This window comes from Manis javanica, chromosome 12, assembly GCF_040802235.1.
Source record: "Manis javanica isolate MJ-LG chromosome 12, MJ_LKY, whole genome shotgun sequence".
NCBI lineage: Eukaryota > Metazoa > Chordata > Mammalia > Pholidota > Manidae > Manis > Manis javanica.
The window spans coordinates 71,168,756-71,185,421 of NC_133167.1; the positions used below are offsets into that span (position 1 = coordinate 71,168,756).

General features: G+C 49.4%; 1 protein-coding gene across 3 annotated transcripts in view; it reads left to right on the plus strand.

The window, feature by feature from the left end:
• GPAT4 (glycerol-3-phosphate acyltransferase 4) overlaps nt 1–15,438 on the plus strand; it is a 70,427-nt gene extending 54,989 nt beyond the window's left edge. For 2 of the 3 annotated variants that reach the window (XM_037008507.2, XM_037008505.2), the window contains 11 exons: nt 2,641–2,710; nt 2,876–3,176; nt 3,821–3,895; nt 4,474–4,563; nt 4,699–4,792; nt 5,366–5,481; nt 6,181–6,236; nt 6,764–6,849; nt 9,614–9,742; nt 9,828–9,907; nt 11,807–15,438. In XM_037008507.2, the coding sequence (XP_036864402.2) occupies nt 2,641–2,710; nt 2,876–3,176; nt 3,821–3,895; nt 4,474–4,563; nt 4,699–4,792; nt 5,366–5,481; nt 6,181–6,236; nt 6,764–6,849; nt 9,614–9,742; nt 9,828–9,907; nt 11,807–11,915 (1,206 nt within the window). In that variant the 3' untranslated portion in view covers nt 11,916–15,438. The remainder of the gene's footprint in view (nt 1–2,640; nt 2,711–2,875; nt 3,177–3,820; nt 3,896–4,473; nt 4,564–4,698; nt 4,793–5,365; nt 5,482–6,180; nt 6,237–6,763; nt 6,850–9,613; nt 9,743–9,827; nt 9,908–11,806) is intronic. The other variant, XM_037008506.2, reaches the window with a different exon arrangement.
• Nucleotides 15,439–16,666: the final 1,228 nt, after the last annotated feature.

Here is a 16,666-nt window from a genome sequence, read left to right on the forward strand (position 1 = left end):
TTAGAGATTACAGCTGAAGCTGGGAGAGAAAAGAGTTGTTAAAAGATGTAGTCTTTCCATGGGAAATAGAAGGTGATGGATGGATGATGGGACCTGGTGTTTGCTAAGGGTGTGATTCTTTGGGCATATTTCTAGTTTGTGGGAAAATGCAGTGGAGGCTGGCTGAAGTGGAAGGTGGGCAAGGTTCCTGCTGAGATCAGTGTTGCCAAGGCTGTTCACTTGACTCATGTGATTAGTGTCTAACCCAGTGTGTAGTAGAATGAATACCTAGCAAAAATACATCCTTGAACCGTCTGCATTTCTAAGGGCTGAGCCTGCATTTCACCTGCCAAGGTCTGCATTGAGTTTAATGTTACCTAGGAGTGCAGCTTTGTTAATGCCCTTAAATGGACTCTCCTCTGTCGGGGAGAAGCCGAAAAGGGAGTAATTAGTAATCCGATACTGATGAGCATTAGTAAATGGCATCTCAGGTCAGGGGGAGACAGTGGATTACAAAGAAATGAACTCTGAACCTAGGATTCTCGGCTTCATTCTGGATATCTGAACTCTGCTGCTTTCAGCAGCTCAGAAGCCACCATGTAGTTCTCAGACGTCGCTGATGTGCCTTCTTGTTCAGTCCTCTGTCCCAGGGTGAAGTGACCGGTTCACCTGTCAGCCCTCTTCCGCACCACAGCCAGGGTCCTCCAGCCCTGCCCTCTTTCCCTTACTCTTGTGACTGGAGAATTTCTCCTAAATACAGAAGCATTTTGTAATGTACCTGAAGTGCTGAAGAGGCCATGTGTTACCTGCCTGTTGGAGTCTAATCTAAGCATCAGAATTGTCAGTACAGGACCAAGTTTTTCTCATTCTGACTATGTTTGCGATACCAACACAGCATCTTGGTCAAAATGAAAAATGCTTGAATGATGTGTGTTCTAAACTCTCTCAACTCTTACTCACCTCTTCCTTAGAGAGAATTCCCAAACAGAATCTCCCTTCGTCCATTTTAGCAGTTATATTTACATTTTCTTCTAGAAAAAGATTATGCGTAGAGCCAGAAGACATCAGTGGCTAAATATCTGATACAGAAACTGGGTTATGTGCATTTTCTTGCCTTAGATCTTTGGGTGGGTGATCCTGTAAGCCATCTGTTCTAGGCGGTGGTGTTTGAGAAAATTTCCAGATGTGGTCATATCGCTGATGAAGCTTGTGCCTGGCTTTTGGCTCTGCTAGACCTTGCAGGGCAGGGTGGTCTTGCAGAATCTTGGGCCATGTGGATTTTGCTGTGCCGTGGAATAACAGGGCCTTTTCCACCTTGCATAACTGGAAAGAAGTTTGAAAAGACACCTTTTAGGACACCTGTTCTGTTTCTTTGACTCACTATGGATATAATTTTCTCTGCAGTGATAGCATCCTGGTAGGGATAGTGAGCTTGTTTTCACCTCTTCATATTGGAGAGTAGGAGAGACCCAGCCTCTGGCTCGCTCCCTACAGGAAAAGGATGTCAGTAAAGGAAGAGGGGTTCTATGGAGAGCCTGTCTTTCCTAGATCTCTTCTAGAGTCCAGTGTGGCTTCAGCAATCATGAGGCAGTTGGGGTGTTTTGCCGTTTCCTCAGTTCTGTCACATAGGTCATCTCATCTGATCCTAAGTGACCCCATCAAGTAGGAGGTTGATGCACTGTCAATCCTGTTTGGTAGGTAGGAAAGACCAACAGAGTATTGCAGTTGGTTCCTTAAGAGGTATAGTGTAAGTGTCAAACCAGACTTAAAAAGAAACTTTAAATAGTGTTTTTTTTTTAACACTTTGTTTTTAAACACTCAGCCACCCTTAGGCCCTTTGCTGTCAAGTTGTGGGGTTCTGTTAAAAGGTTACTCAAAGGGCAGATGGACAGTCTAGAAGTATTATTTAAATCATTTATCTGCTTGAAAACAAAAGTGTTGCTTTCTTGGAATAATTTGGGAGATAGGCCACATTGGGTCATAGGCAGATGTGTGATTTTGCTGTTTGTGAATAGCTGTCATAGGGCAGTGAAGGAGGACTGTGTGAGGTCTGCGCCCGCTAGCCAGTGACCTCCTTACATGACCTGTAGACAGATTTAGGCAGTGAGAAGCCAGGCCCAAGACACTCACCCAAGTGTGGGTAAAATTGCAGTATTTCCAGAATCTCTCACCTGGCCTTAGTGCATCAGTAGTGTTTCCAAGGGGTGGAGCTATCTCCATATCCATAGGTGATTACAACGAGGGTGGGGGAGATTGAGGGCCTATCTGGACCAGAGAGGTTAGGTGGGGTCCCTTTTGCAGCCAGGTTGCAAGAGACATGGGCAAGCAGAAGTAGATGACTGCTTGTAAGCTGTAAATGGGTTTCTCCCACTTTATTTCTCCCTTTGACTCATTTTGGCTTCAAAGGTTATTTACCCCAGGCTAGGAACATATTTTCCCCCCTAGAGTTACACCAAGCTTCTTGAGTTTCCAGCTCTCTGCTATCGTTGACTTAACGTTTGGTCCTAGGTATCCAGGAGGGGACTGTGCTGGGGGAGAGGGTGTAGCGCTTCCTTTTAGGGTGGGCGCTCTCTGGGCTTCGTTCTCCTCGCAGGTGACTGGATGGAGGTGGTCACAGAACCACAGAGCACCTCCTTCTTACGTGTTGCCCTTCCCCTGCAGTGGGCTACCTTGAGAATGGAGAGAGGAGCCAAGGAGAAGAACCACCAACTGTACAAGCCCTACACCAATGGTAAGACTGTGTCTCCATCCCTGTCGTGAAAGATCCCTTTGGAATGTTTCTGAGAGCTTTCAATCCACACATTCTCCACGATACACAGGGTAGAGCATGTATTCTCAATGTTTCCAACATGCTTTCTGCCTGCGTGCTGCCTGACAGGGCTGTTCTCCTTTGCAGGAATCATTGCAAAAGATCCCACTTCACTGGAAGAAGAGATCAAAGAAATCCGTCGTGGCGGTAGTAGTAAGGCTCTGGACAAATCCCCGGACTTTGAGCTCTCTGACATTTTCTACTTCTGCCGCAAAGGAATGGAGACCATTATGGATGATGAGGTGACAAAGAGGTTCTCAGCAGAGGAGTTGGAGTCCTGGAACTTGCTGAGCAGAACCAATTATAACTTCCAGTATATCAGCCTACGGCTCACTGTCTTGTGGGGCTTAGGAGTGCTGATCCGCTATTGCTTCCTTCTGCCGCTCAGGTGAGGGCAGGCTTGAGCTGCTGCGGCCACAGCCTGTTGCATGATCAGCCCACCTGTGTCCCTGCTTTGCCCTTTCATTTTAGAAAGAAGGAGAGAGGGGTTCTTCACTAGTTGGTCCCTCCGACTCTCAGAAGACTACACTGGTGATTGTCCTTTAAAGGCCCTTGAATGTTCTGCGTTATCAGACAGAAACAGTTGCGTTTCTTAAAGACAAATTGCTTGTCATATGGACTAAACACGGGGACAGGGAACATGATGTACTTTCTGGCCACTCCTCCCTGGGCACAGCTAGTACAGAGGCAGCATCGATTCCCCATGTTTCTGTACCGTGTGCGATTCTGAGTATGCCTTGCTGGCTGCTGTTACCTCTAGGCTGTACTTCCTATTGCCTCTGCCAAGGTTTTTAGCCAGAGGGAAGGGCAGGGAGCAGGGGCCTGAGAAGCCAGGTCCAGAACTCACCGGCAGTTTGGCATCAGAATTGTCTCCTGTTCTGATAGGCCTGCTCGCCTTTCTAGATGAACTCTCACTGAGGTCCTCAGTGACAGATCATGGGGGTGATTGTGATGTGCACTTCCATTTTCACATGTTTGATTCTGTCCTTGAGAAGAGATTTGTCTGCTTTTTAACTTGTCTTCTTGTTACAGGATAGCTCTTGCTTTCACGGGGATTAGCCTTCTGGTGGTGGGTACAACTGTGGTGGGATACCTGCCAAATGGGAGGTGAGTGGAGTGGAAGTGTCCGTTGAGGGCACTTAGTTGTGGGATGGCAGCCACCCTGTGGCAGGCCCGACTCCTTTGGGTACAGCCAGACCCAGGGTCTTGGATAAAACAACCCAGTGGTAACAATGGCCTCAGCAGGGAAGACTGACATTTTTTCCTATCTTTAATCTGTGGCAGTTGTTTTTGTCCTCCAGCCCTAACACTGTTCCCACTTGAGAGACAGAAGGGAGAAACCACGGAACTGTGGAGTCCAGGGCTAGCAGATTGTATTGAGTTTTGAGCATTCTACTGTGTTGATAAATTGGTAGGAAGATAAGAAATGTAGGTAGGACTCTTCTGTTTTGTTTTGTCTTTTCAAAGAGAAATTTGCCCCTCCTGGAAAGATCTGGAGCCAACAAACCTCTTCTGCCCAGGCTGGTGGGGAGGGTTGACGCTCTGGCCTGCCTAATATCTATAAAAATACTTAGCAGTTACCAGAAAAGACTGTAGGCAGCAATAGTTAGCTTGTTAGACTTGGTAACTTTTCCTGTCTTCCTGTGTATAAAGTAAGAACACAGATCTTTATCCTGCCATTGCAGGTTGAAGGAGTTCCTGAGCAAACATGTTCACCTGATGTGTTACCGCATCTGCGTGCGAGCCCTGACAGCCATCATTACCTACCATGACAGGTGGGTGCGTGCAGCTGGTCAGGGGGGCTCCTCTGAGCTTCCAGCTGAGCTGACGCAGCTGGTAAGGTGAGGGCTGAGTTCCAGATGAGCCATTTCACACGAATTTTTGTTGCCTTGAATATGTTTTAAACACAGGGAAAACAGGCCTAGAAATGGTGGCATCTGTGTGGCCAATCATACCTCTCCTATTGACGTCATCATTTTGGCCAGTGATGGCTACTATGCCATGGTAAGATCTTTTTCTGATGTTTTCAGTAAAACTTCTTCCCCTAGACTGCTGAGGGCTGGGAAGCTTCTGGAGCTTTCACAGGGCTCTTGTCTTCAGGACACACACGTGTGACTGTACCTGTGTGCATGGGCCCTCCCACATGCCTCCTTTGTTTCTCTTGCTTTGGGGAACTCTGGGGCTTTGGTAGAAGATACTCTGAGCAGAGTAACAGTGCGGTTGGAGGTTAGACCCTGGGTGTTAGGTGGGGCGATGTGGAGGGGTGAGGGTAGGGAAGGAGGGCTTAAAAGACGGGGTCCCAGGGAGGGTGTTTTTATTCAGCGCTCAGCTTCATTGCTTTGTTTTAGGATTTTCAGCTGTTTTTTTGATACCTGTCTCTGGTATCGCTGGTTACAAGGAGAAATTGAAGATTCAGGGAGTCTAATAGTGGTTTCTTAATAGTGAGAAAACTGTGGTTGTCAATAAAATGTTGGCGGGTGAGAGGTTGGCATGCTTACCGTGAGATCAGGGGCTTCCTCACGGAGGGGATGTGTGTGAGGGTGACTTCACTAGCAGATTTCCTCCGTCTGCGGCCAGGTGGGCCAAGTGCACGGGGGCCTCATGGGTGTGATTCAGAGAGCCATGGTGAAGGCCTGTCCCCACGTCTGGTTCGAGCGGTCGGAAGTGAAAGATCGCCACCTGGTGGCTAAGAGGTAAACCGACGTAATGCTGTTGTCCTGTAGGACCAGTACAGCGAGGAAGGTTGCATCCCCTCCGCAGTGGAATCACAGAGTTCCTATACAGAGCCTACACTGTTCATAATTAAAGTGTTTTTTGTAAAGCATGGAATACAAAAAATTACAGAGATCGTAGTATTATTTACTAAATTAGTTATGTTTCTTAACCTTGTTATTACAGTACCCATTTAAGAAACAACACATGAACTTTTAACTCCGTCTGATACCTCAGAATGAATTTATTTTCACAAATAAAGTCAAACTTAAGGCAGTGGAACAAAGTGTTGCTCTGTCTCCAAGCGTGCAGAAAAGGTAGATCAGGTGCAGGTAATGGCACAAGTTTTGCAGTAAATTCAGAGGAATGAGGAGTCAACTGAGACCATTTCCCACAGGGACAGGTGACCCGCCGTTGAGTTCCCTTTGCTGCATCTCTCAGGGACAGTGTCGGGCCAGGCGGACTATGGGTTCAGCCTTGCAAGCTGTCGGGAAGTTTGTGGAGAGCGCTCTTTACAAGGCCCTGCCACAGATAGTTTAGATTGTGGATTTGTGAACAATGGGCCATATTTGTTAACTTGCTTTTATACATGTGGTGTGACATCTGTGTGGATTATTTATAAGTGCCTTTTGATGATGATGGCTGTATCTGACCCTTTGTTTTACTTCTCTGTTCCAAAGACTGACTGAGCATGTGCGGGATAAAAGCAAGCTGCCCATCCTCATCTTCCCAGAGGGTAAGAAGGGGCTGTTCACCACAGAGAGTTCCTGTGTGTGGGTGGGTAGGGGGTGCAGGGCAGTGGTGATGTTGCCTTGGGACCAAGTCCCTCCTCCCTTGTCCACTTTTTACTGGGTCATGTTAGGCCTCTTGAGTTGGTTGTGGGACTGAGCCTCAGGGAAATTCAACACTTGGACCAAGAGTGCCGTATGCGAACTTCTGCACTGCAGGAACCTCTTCTGTGCTATTGCCAGTGAGTCTCAGCTCCTGTGGGGTTCTCAGGAGACCCCTCAAGTCTGCTGAGTGTCTCTGGCCTGTTACCTAGGCTGTGTGTGTTGATCAGGGAACATGGTCCTATAGGCAGAGAATAGGAAACAGTACAGTTATTTTGATTGTCTTGTTTAAGTGTTGTTCCTGAGCTAGGGAGATGAGAGATTTATCCTGTTTGAAGAGCCATTAGAAGAATTTTTGTCATACTCCTTAAACTCCTGATCTGTGGGGTAAAGGACCAAAAGAAATAACATCTTACTCTCTCCTGCATTTTAGGAACCTGCATCAATAATACATCAGTGATGATGTTCAAAAAGGGAAGTTTTGAGATTGGAGCCACAGTTTACCCTGTTGCTATCAAGGTACAAGACCTTGGAGAATGAGTGTGGTCACTGTTGCTGCAAGAGAAGCCATGGAGAACTGGTGTCACCAGTCAGCGGGCTGGTACCCTGCAGTGAAGCAGCCTAGGGCTGGGCTAGTGGGTAGAAAGCTAGAGGAGGAAGACGGGAGTGGCTCATCATCTGTGGAACAAGGGCTGGCCCAATTCCAGCCTGTACCTTGCCAACACCGCCAGGGTCAGGAAATGCAGACCTTTCATGAGCTTTGTGTATTTCCCCCCACTTAGTCTTCATAAACAACTTGTGCCCTTGCTGGAGAGGATAGGGCGGAAGTGTTCTCATTAGGGAAGAAAATGCACTGCTTTGGGTTTGGGGTCATCTTGATACGACGAGCAGCTTATACAAGTGAAATGGGTCTTAAGGCTTGTCCAGTGTGCCGCCCACCTGTCAGGACCTTACCTTGGACTGTTCCAGCCGCCCAGGAGGGGGCCTGGTGAGCAGTTCCCCTTTGTCCTTCCTCTCACCCCACCTTCACTTCCATCTGATTTTACAGATAGTACATTGTATTCCATTATTACTTTTAAAAAACACAGGCCATTGTCAATATGTTCAAGAGCATTTAGGTGAAAATCTCAGTCAGGATAAAAGGGTGACTAAACGTGAGTCAGAGTTGGGCTTAGAATTTGGTCTCCACGCTTTTGCAAAGGGCCACTTGTTGCCTGCAGAGCGTTCTGTGTCCCTTTGAGGTATTTGCTGCTTCCACCTTGGCCAGCACAACTGGTGCCTTGTGGGGAGAGGGTTCCTCTTGGGTAGGTAGATGCTTCCCGGCCACTGGCTTTCGCCACGGGGGCAAAGCCCCAGGGCAGGGCTGAAGCTGGGCAGTGGCTGTCAGGTGGGTGACCTCTGGCTCGGGGCTGCCCAAGTGGTCTGTCCAGGTGCTTGTCTGAGCACAGCAGGAGGAAAACAGTCTGGTAGCAGTGTGAGGGTGGCGGGAGGTGGCACTCATGTGTGCCATTATGCATGTTTGGATACTGGGGCCCAGTATTGAGAACAGGCTAGATAGACGCTCGCTACAGGCTCCCTTAGCTGCATCAGTTCACCCGGAAGCTGAGGGTGCAGTGTGCTAGGCCATTAGGCTGTTCCTGGTCTGGAACCACCCTGAGAAGCCTGCTCTGGAACATAGCTCTGAACCAGTTTGGACAGTTAGACCCTCCTGCAGGGAAAAAGGCATGTGACTCTCACATACCAGGTCATAGCACTGGCAGATTTGCTAAAGCTCACATGTGATCATGAACTGCTGCTCCCCGGATACTTTGCAGCTGCCATGAAGCCTTCATGGTAACCAAACTTGGGTAACCTTAGCAGTTTCAAGGCTGCTACCACATTCCCACCAGATAACTAACCATTATCTGGTTTTGAGGAATTTATTGCTATTTTGAGCCTTTGCCTTGTCTGTCTCTCCACACGTCTGCCCCACATGGAACAGAGTCAGGCCTAAACCAGACTCATGCATAGTATCAAATCTTTACCCATGGAGTGCTTTATAAGACGTAATAACACTTTCTTCTCACCATATGCATTAGCTTCTGTTTAAAACTCATTTTTTTCCTGTATTTCCTTCTGTTATTAGAACATGAACTCATTACGCTTTCCAAAGTTAGTCTAAACTTCTTAGTTTCTATAATTAAATCTAAGTGTCTTCATTTCTGTAGTCAGATCTGCAACTCAGTTTGCTTATCCAGTTTCTATTCTAAGAATCATACAGTTTAGGCTTGAAAGGCCTAGAAGATCATACAGCTCAAGCCCAAGCCCAGCCCCTCAAATGCAAGAATCCCCACTACAGCCCTGCCTGGGGCCTTCTCAGGCTCCCCATGGAGGGGGCATTTTCAGCGCTGGTGCTGGCTCGGGCCTACGGGAGGACCCTTGAATTCTGTACCTTTATTTTCCGGCTCCCCAGCGCTAAGTCTTTGCTCCAGAATTAGAGAGTCAGCCTGACGTGATTACTGCCCCAGCACCTCCCTGCTGTTTACTTGCCTCTTAAATTATTCTGTTTGGTGAGAACGAGGGTCGCAGCTCCAGTTGTACACGCCCCACTAAGGCCCAGCCTTGGCCTGCATTAGAGTTGCTGGCAAAGGAAAGAACCAGCCATGCCTACTGTACAGCAGCGACCTTGTGAGCTGTCAGGGGGCACCGCTTAGAATGAACACCATCTCATTAGAGTAGGGCCTCCTACTTAAAGTCACTCTGTTAGTGTAACTGCAGAAGCATGTTGTAAGCTTTCTATGTTTTCTTCTTGGTCTGGGGCACCAGAAATGAATTTTTAAAGTTGCTAGTTAGGTAAGAAAATACGTGTTTGGGGGAGGTACATACAGAAATATTTCTGAGCAAATGACATGATATTGGAGATAGGCTTTGTGAGGGGGAGGGGCAGTGGGGCAGCTGGTGAGATGCTGGACCGGGGGATGGGTGTATGGGAGCGTGTCACCCTGTTCCCTCTGTTTTGGGGTATGCTGGGAAACGTTAGCTACGTACACCTGTGTATGAGTAAGCTGCGGAACCAGTCACAGAGGGAGGACATCTGAGGGGGCTGTGAGCGTGGCCTCCCTCACACACACAGCAGTCCTGGGTCAGTCAGGTGGGGGTGCCTGTTGCTGGAGGTCAGCACTGCCCAGGTCCCGGTGTTCTCATACTGAGGCTGCTCCAGGGCTGCGTTCAGGAGGTGGCTGTGACACCCACACATTGTTAGAACTGCTGACTCCTCACCATCCATCCCTCCCTTGATTTTCAGTATGATCCCCAATTCGGTGATGCCTTCTGGAACAGCAGCAAATACGGAATGGTGACCTACCTGCTGAGGATGATGACCAGCTGGGCCATTGTCTGCAGCGTGTGGTACCTGCCTCCCATGACCAGAGAGGTAGGTCCCCACACCGCACACAGCCCGTCAGTTAACCTCTGTGTGGCCGTGAGCCTGTGCTGAGTGGTCTCATTTATTCTTACAGACTGACGAAGATGCTGTCCAGTTTGCAAATAGGGTGAAATCCGCCATTGCCAGACAGGGGGGGCTCGTGGACCTGCTGTGGTGAGTCAGAGCCATATTGTATCAGCCGAATCAGGAGGACCTGAATTTCTAAAGCGGCTGCTGAGTCGCTGACTCCATTTACAAAGAGCCCACCTCTCCCTGGTGTGCAGAATTAAGCCCCTCGGCACTGGGAAGTGAGCAGTTTGCCTCCTTTCTCCCCCTTCGGCTCAGGAGTGCCCTGCACCGCCTGGAGCTCAGGGGTCCTGGAGCCCAGGATGCTTGCACTGAAGCTTTGGGTTTCTGTGTACCCACGCCGGGGTTTGTGCTAGTTTACCAGAGCCCCAAACTATCCCTGTCTCTAGGTAGGGCTGACCTGGTGCTGATCTGGAAATTTCATAGGAGTACTGGTCTCTCTGATTTGGGGGTTTGGAAAAATTGGACCATTTAGAAAGGCAAAAGTTTTATTGTGTTTAGCGTGTTACCCACTAGAGAGGTGGCAACCTGTAAAAACTCAGTAAATATTTCATGGTTTGTGGGCCATGTTGGATCCTCTGTTGGATTTGCTTAACTGCCATTATAGTGTGAAAGCAACCAGAGACAATACATAAACAATGAGCACATCTGTGTCCCAATAAAACGTTATTCATAAAAACAGATTTGACTAGATTTATTCCGGGGGCCATGGCTTAAGACCCTTGTTCAGTATTTGACAGTTACACTCCAAATAGCAGATAATTGGAATGAATAAATGAAACTGTTCCACCTTCTAGGGCCCTTAGCTTGAGTGCAGGGGTCTGCTGCAGAGAGCATTTGACTGAAGTGGGCACTATGGGAAAAGAAGGTGTAGAATGTCAGATTTTAAACTGACATGTGGCTCGCTATGGCCCTCGGGTCTGGGCTTCCTAAACATGCTCGCCTGCACTGAGTACTTGCTGTGTGCCAGGCACAGCGTTGCTCTCTGCCACCTTGTTCCCTCCGCTCAGCAGCCCGTGAGCACGTAAACAACTCTTCCGGTCCACTGATGAGACTGACACCCAGGGAGGTGAAGTAACTTTTTCAAGGTCACAGAATAAGCACTGGGGCGATTCTGAACTCAGGTTGGACAGGCTTCCAGAACTGCGATGTCCGTGCTCCCTGTGGCTGGGGCCTGACAGGGACAGGGGGGAGCTCCTGTGCTGCAGATTTCCCAGGCCGTGGCAGCTGTGAGGCCTCCCAGCGATGGCACTCAGCTCAGGCTTCTCACCACTACCCCCTCCAAACCCGGGAGAAGGAAAGGGTGGCAGAAAGGCTGGAGGTGGGCTCGGGGTCTCATTAAGTCACCAGGGGATGGTATTCTAGGGTATAGGCGAGGTGTTGGGTGACAGGTAGGAGTGGCCTTAGAAGAGGCAGGTCCACATTCACAAGGGGTCTTTTTGGGTGTGTTGGAGGGCGGTGCGGGCTGTGTAGCCCAAACTCCGGTCACCTGGGCTCCCTTTGGTACCATCCCTCGGACACAGGGGCAGTAAGAACTTGTACTTCCCTGTGTCACGTGTGCATGAATTTGAATTTAAATTGTACAGTTCTGAATTTTACAGATTTTATTTCACAGATGAGTTTTACAGATCCTTTTAAGTCTCAATATTTCTTAAAGCATGGCTCGCCTTCCATAATGCCAGAAAATCATCTTTATCTTTTGTAAGGTGAGGATGATGTTTGAGCAGAGAGAATTTTAAACCCCATGGTGGGTTTCTGACATTAGGAAGCACCTTGACTAATAGGAGTGAACCCTGGCCCCGGGGTGAGAGCGAGGCTTCAGGCGGAGAGGCTGGGCTCTGGGCCTGCGCCCGGGGCCTGCTGATGAGAGAGCTGGGAGTGCATTTGTTCCTGGCAGTTTTGTCCTGGCTTCCGAGTAGAGCGGCACATGACTGGGGTGCCAGGGCAGATGGGAAGCCTGCTTACGTACCTCCTTTCTCTCTTCAGGGATGGTGGTCTGAAGAGGGAGAAGGTGAAGGACACATTCAAGGAGGAACAGCAGAAGCTCTATAGCAAGATGATCGTCGGCAACCAGGAGGACAGGAGCCGGTCCTGAGCCCGTGTGGTGTGGCTGGAGCCACCCTTTCTGGACCTCAGGGCTCTTCACGCTGCTGTGCATCCCAGGACCCCAGCCTCCTCAGAGCCACCCCAGGTCCCTGGGCCAGCCGTCAGAAGTGACCGCTGCTGGGCACTGTGCCCAGGACGAGATGCCTTCTTGTTTCTTGTATGACATGTCTGCTGGAGGAATACCATTAAAGTCAGCTCTCCACTTGGGCGGGTGTGGGGCTGAGTGTGGGGAAGGTTGGCCCTACTCTGTGCTCTGATGTTAGGAGGTTAGTCTGTTACGGATGCCCCCCCCCCCCCCACCAGGGCCTTTGCTGGGAAAGCTGCCCGCTCAGCAACAGAGGCACTGCCCAGGCAGTGTGGCTCGCTTCCACCTACACATCACCTCCCTGCCTGGGACCCTGCAGAGATGATGAAAAGAAAACTTACCTGCAGGGGCTGCCAGCAAAGTGAGGTTTTCCGCGCTCACACTCCTGCCCGTGCGGTCACCCAAGGGGCTGGGCAGCGGTGAGGTGGACTTGTTGCCAGTGTGGGACACCAGGGATCAGTTTGTGCTCAAACTCCAGTGCTGACCCTGGACGCCCATGTGACTTTGCTCTCTGTTACATGTGCCTCAGTTTCCCCATCTAACCCGGATCAGGCGGGGAGGGGCTGTGCCTACCTCACTGGGTTGTTGTGGGGCCTGTGGTGCTGGTCTGAATGAAGGATGAGCGTTCCGAGTGCAGGGCCGCCACGTGGCAGGGTCTGAGTGCACGTCCCAGGCTGCTGCTCAGGCTTTGCGTTTGTTTCTGTGAGTAAATAAAAGTGTCTTTGAAGGTGAACCAATTGAGGGGCTTTTCCCTTCACTCTTTCTCCCCTAGAATAGTCCCAAGCAGTGTGTGTCAAAAAAGAATCCATGTCTCCACTCTGATGTGAACAAAACCCCAGGGCTACAGGAGATTCACCTGACTCTGGAATGAGGAATAACAATGCTCGGGAGAGTTTACCTCTCCTCAGATGTGTGCTTACCTGTCAGTTAATGTAGATTTTTCCAGCACGGAGAGAATCTCCCCACAGAAATCCATGGGCGCTATTGGGCTGGAGGTGGAGAGGTGGGGGATGGCAGGGGCTGCCCGGCTGTAAGTGCAGAGAGGCAGCGAGGAAATTCAAGGGCGCGGGAGGGTCAGTGAGGGTGACGGACGGGCAGGTGGCCATTTGGTGGGCCACCTGTGGACACGACAGGCCTGTCCAAAGCCAGGTAGCCCTCACTGGTTCTTGCTTCCAGAGCCCACCAATTTCAAATACCCCAGAGCAGCGTGACCTCGCCCCCACCCCGATTTGTCCATCTGCCTGACCCTCCCACCCTTGCTCCCGCATGACATGACCTGACACTGTTGGGGATTCGGCACCAGCCATGGTGTCACCTCTCCAAGGCAGCCCCCCGGCCTGTGGGGTGGGGCTGGGGCATCGGCCTGCTCCTCAGGCCCCAGCTCAGAGAGCTCTTTGTCTTACCTGCCCTTTGTCTGACCCTCGCCCAGACTACCCCCTTTCCTGTTCCTCCCTGAAGGGCCATCATGCCTGCCAGCCCTGCTGCTAATCCGTGATAAAGTCTTTTTTCTCTCAAAAACACTATTAGGATTGTAAGGAACAGCCTCTTATGAACTGTTGTACAAAATGTTTGAGATAAACTTTTTTTTTCAGCCTTTACAGGAGGCTTTTTCAACAGTGCTGAAAAGCTATCTGGAATAATCTTTAAAAATTGGTCCTGAAGATCAAGATCCCTTTAAAAAAAAGTTTTCTGCTGTTTAGTATGTTTACCTCATGGTTTTCAGAGATATTTTTAAAATATTTTAATTTTCTCACACTGTTCAGCAAATGTCGACTGCTAGTAACATTGCAGGGTGATGGCAAGGACCTGGTTTAGAGTCTTCGCTGTGGAGGGAGATACTAGGGGAGACGGAGCAGTGATGGCTTTACTCTTCTGCTCAGCAAAGGGATGTGAACTGCACCCCAAAAGAGAAATCTGCTGTTTTTATCTAGTGCATGTTCAAGTGCACACACTGGGCTGTTCCGTCCTATTAGGGCCCTGCAGGCCCCTGACTCAAGTGAAAGATGATTTTGCTTTGGGATAAGTTATTCTTGGTGGTAAAATTTCAGACCACTTAGGAGTAAGGACAAGAAACATATAAGAGAATGTCAGGCCCAAAATACACCCACGCTTTTGATGCCAGCAGCCCTGAGGACCGTCTTGGAATAAAACCAAATAGCATTAGTAAGTGCGATGAGCACAGCAGCTTCCAATTCCACCAAGCCCACCACTCATTGGCTGTTCTGACTTTATCTCTCTATTTCCTGATCTATAAGGACTTGGGCAGATGGTGTCTAAGGCCCTTTCCACCTTAATTTCTGTACTTCTTAAACCCATATGCAAACCTTGGTTGTAAGCTCTAAATCACTTTGAATCCAACACCAAGGCTAGTGAAACGCCAGCCCACGAGAGGGTGTCCTGCGTGTAAGGGGGAGTCCAGGGTTTTAGGTGGTTGTGGGGCTGGGTGGGTTTGGTTGTGGATCCTGGAAAGACTTGAACAGATTTTCTTTTCCAGCTAGTTAGAAAAGGAGCTTTCTAAAAGGCTAGTCAAATTCCCCTGACAAGAAGCTTAGTAGAAAGCTGTCAGCCAGGCCAGAAGCTCAGCCTCTAAGCTTGAGGAAGCCGTTTGAGAGGATGCCCTTGTGACAGAACCAACTCTGGAACTTGATTCTTTTCCATGGCTGAACCCCCTCCCTGTGACTTCCCTTCAGGGGTTAAAGGCTCAGTATGAGGTGGTGGGGAGAGCCCCACAGAGCCCTGACAGCCCGGGCCAGACAGAGACAGGAGTCTGCTGGCCCTGTCCTGTTCAGTGCTCGGCAGCCCTGTGCCCTCACTGGGTGCAAACCCTGTTCGGCACAAGTGCTCTGGGTCTATCAATCCTGCCATTTCCTTCCTGGAATTGACCAAAAACCCAGTGGTCTGTGGGATGATGCCTCCTGTGTCCCTGACCCATGAGGTTCCACTGCCCCAGAGGCCCCATCCACTGCTGCGCCTCTTGGGTGGCCGGACTTGATTTCTCCAGCTGCACTCGCCTGTCCACGGGGCGGGAAGGGCATCCCACTGGCTCCTGCACAGGTTGAGAGACCATCCAGTCATCCATCTTCCATTGCACCAACACCCCTTCTACCCCCAGTCAATATGTCTCTCTCCGATGGGAAAGTTAATAAATTTTGCTCTAGATTAAAAGTATTGATCATTTCATTTGTAAACGATAAATAAAAAGGGGGAACTTTTCATTGCACCAGGGGTAGCGTCTGGTGTATTTTGCTGGTGAGATTGCGCTAGCTGCAAGCAGGGTGGGCTTCTCATATGCATTCTGGCTGGCCGGCTGCATTGATTTCCTATTAGTCTCCCAGCACCACCCAGTAACACATCATTTCAGTACCTGCTATTAATGGTCTTTTGATAAATAATCACTTGTAAGTCAATAAATTTTTATTAAACAGTGTGGCTCTTTGATTTATTAAAATCCGACCATGTTTGTCTGGGAGAAAAGGGATGCTGAATTGAAGTGGAGGTTTTCATACATCTTCCTGACGCCGAGCAGTCACCTCACACTCTGGAGAAAAACAATTGCATTTTAACAGAAACAAAACAGCCGAGTTTGGAACTTGGGCCCAGGGAAACTTTATCTCCGTCAGTCTGAGGCTTACCCTGCGGGGAGCAGCTGCAGGCCAGAGGGCGCCGTGTGAGAACTTTGTTTGCTTCCGAGAGTGGGGAGGAGCTGGGGCTGGGCCCCCCCAGCCCCCCTCTGTCGCCTCATCGGGGGTGCCACAGACAGGTCCATCGGTCATTCCTCCTCCCCGGCCGGGCTGAACGCTGCAGCCTGGAGCGGCCCTCCAGGCACCCAGCCCTCAGCAAACAGGTGGGATTCGTGAGAAAAGTTGGACTAGATCTTTTAGCTTCCTTCCTGGCTAAATCACCAAGGTCACGGTGGCAGGAAATGCCTGCCAAAGGATGATTTCTATTTTATGTGGAGATGTGGCTGTATGGGTTATAAAAAGTGGGCCAATGGCGGACGATTGGGTCTTTTTTGTGATTGCCATTGGCATAAAATTTGCTGTACATGGTTTGACAAGTTTTTCTGATGACTAATATGGCCCCAAAGGACTGAATATAGAATGAACTCTCAGCCCAGAGGAAACTGCCTGGCTAGTAAGATGTTTTACTGGAAGTCTGGCTAGTAAGGTAGAACCCCTTGACCCTGCCCGTCCTGGGACTGCCGCTGACCTCCGTCCCATTCATATTCAGTGCGAGGGGTGCTGACAGGAGAAGGGCTTTTGAAATAGGGATGGCTAGTAAATTCAGCTGAAGGCTTTCATGTTTTTAAAAATTTTAAATAACATTTGAAATTGTTTAAAAATTAATTTTTTTACATTTTTGAAAAGTTTGTAACCTTTGCAAACGTAATTTTTTGCAAAGTTTGTGATTTTGCAAACATAATTTTTACATCTGCAAAGTTTCTCTGTTGTTGGTTGGAGTTCCTTTTCTGTCCTGGTCGTGGGGGTAAAAGCTGGGGATCGGGAACCTTGGAGGTGAACAGGGAGCTGGAGAGCAGGAAAAGAAACGTGTGACTGTACCCAAGCAGGTGGGTATGGACGCAGGTCTTCAGGGGGTTGGCCCTTTCTGGCCCCACGCACAGGAGGTGGGCCAGGAGCCCGGCTTCCCATCCAAGG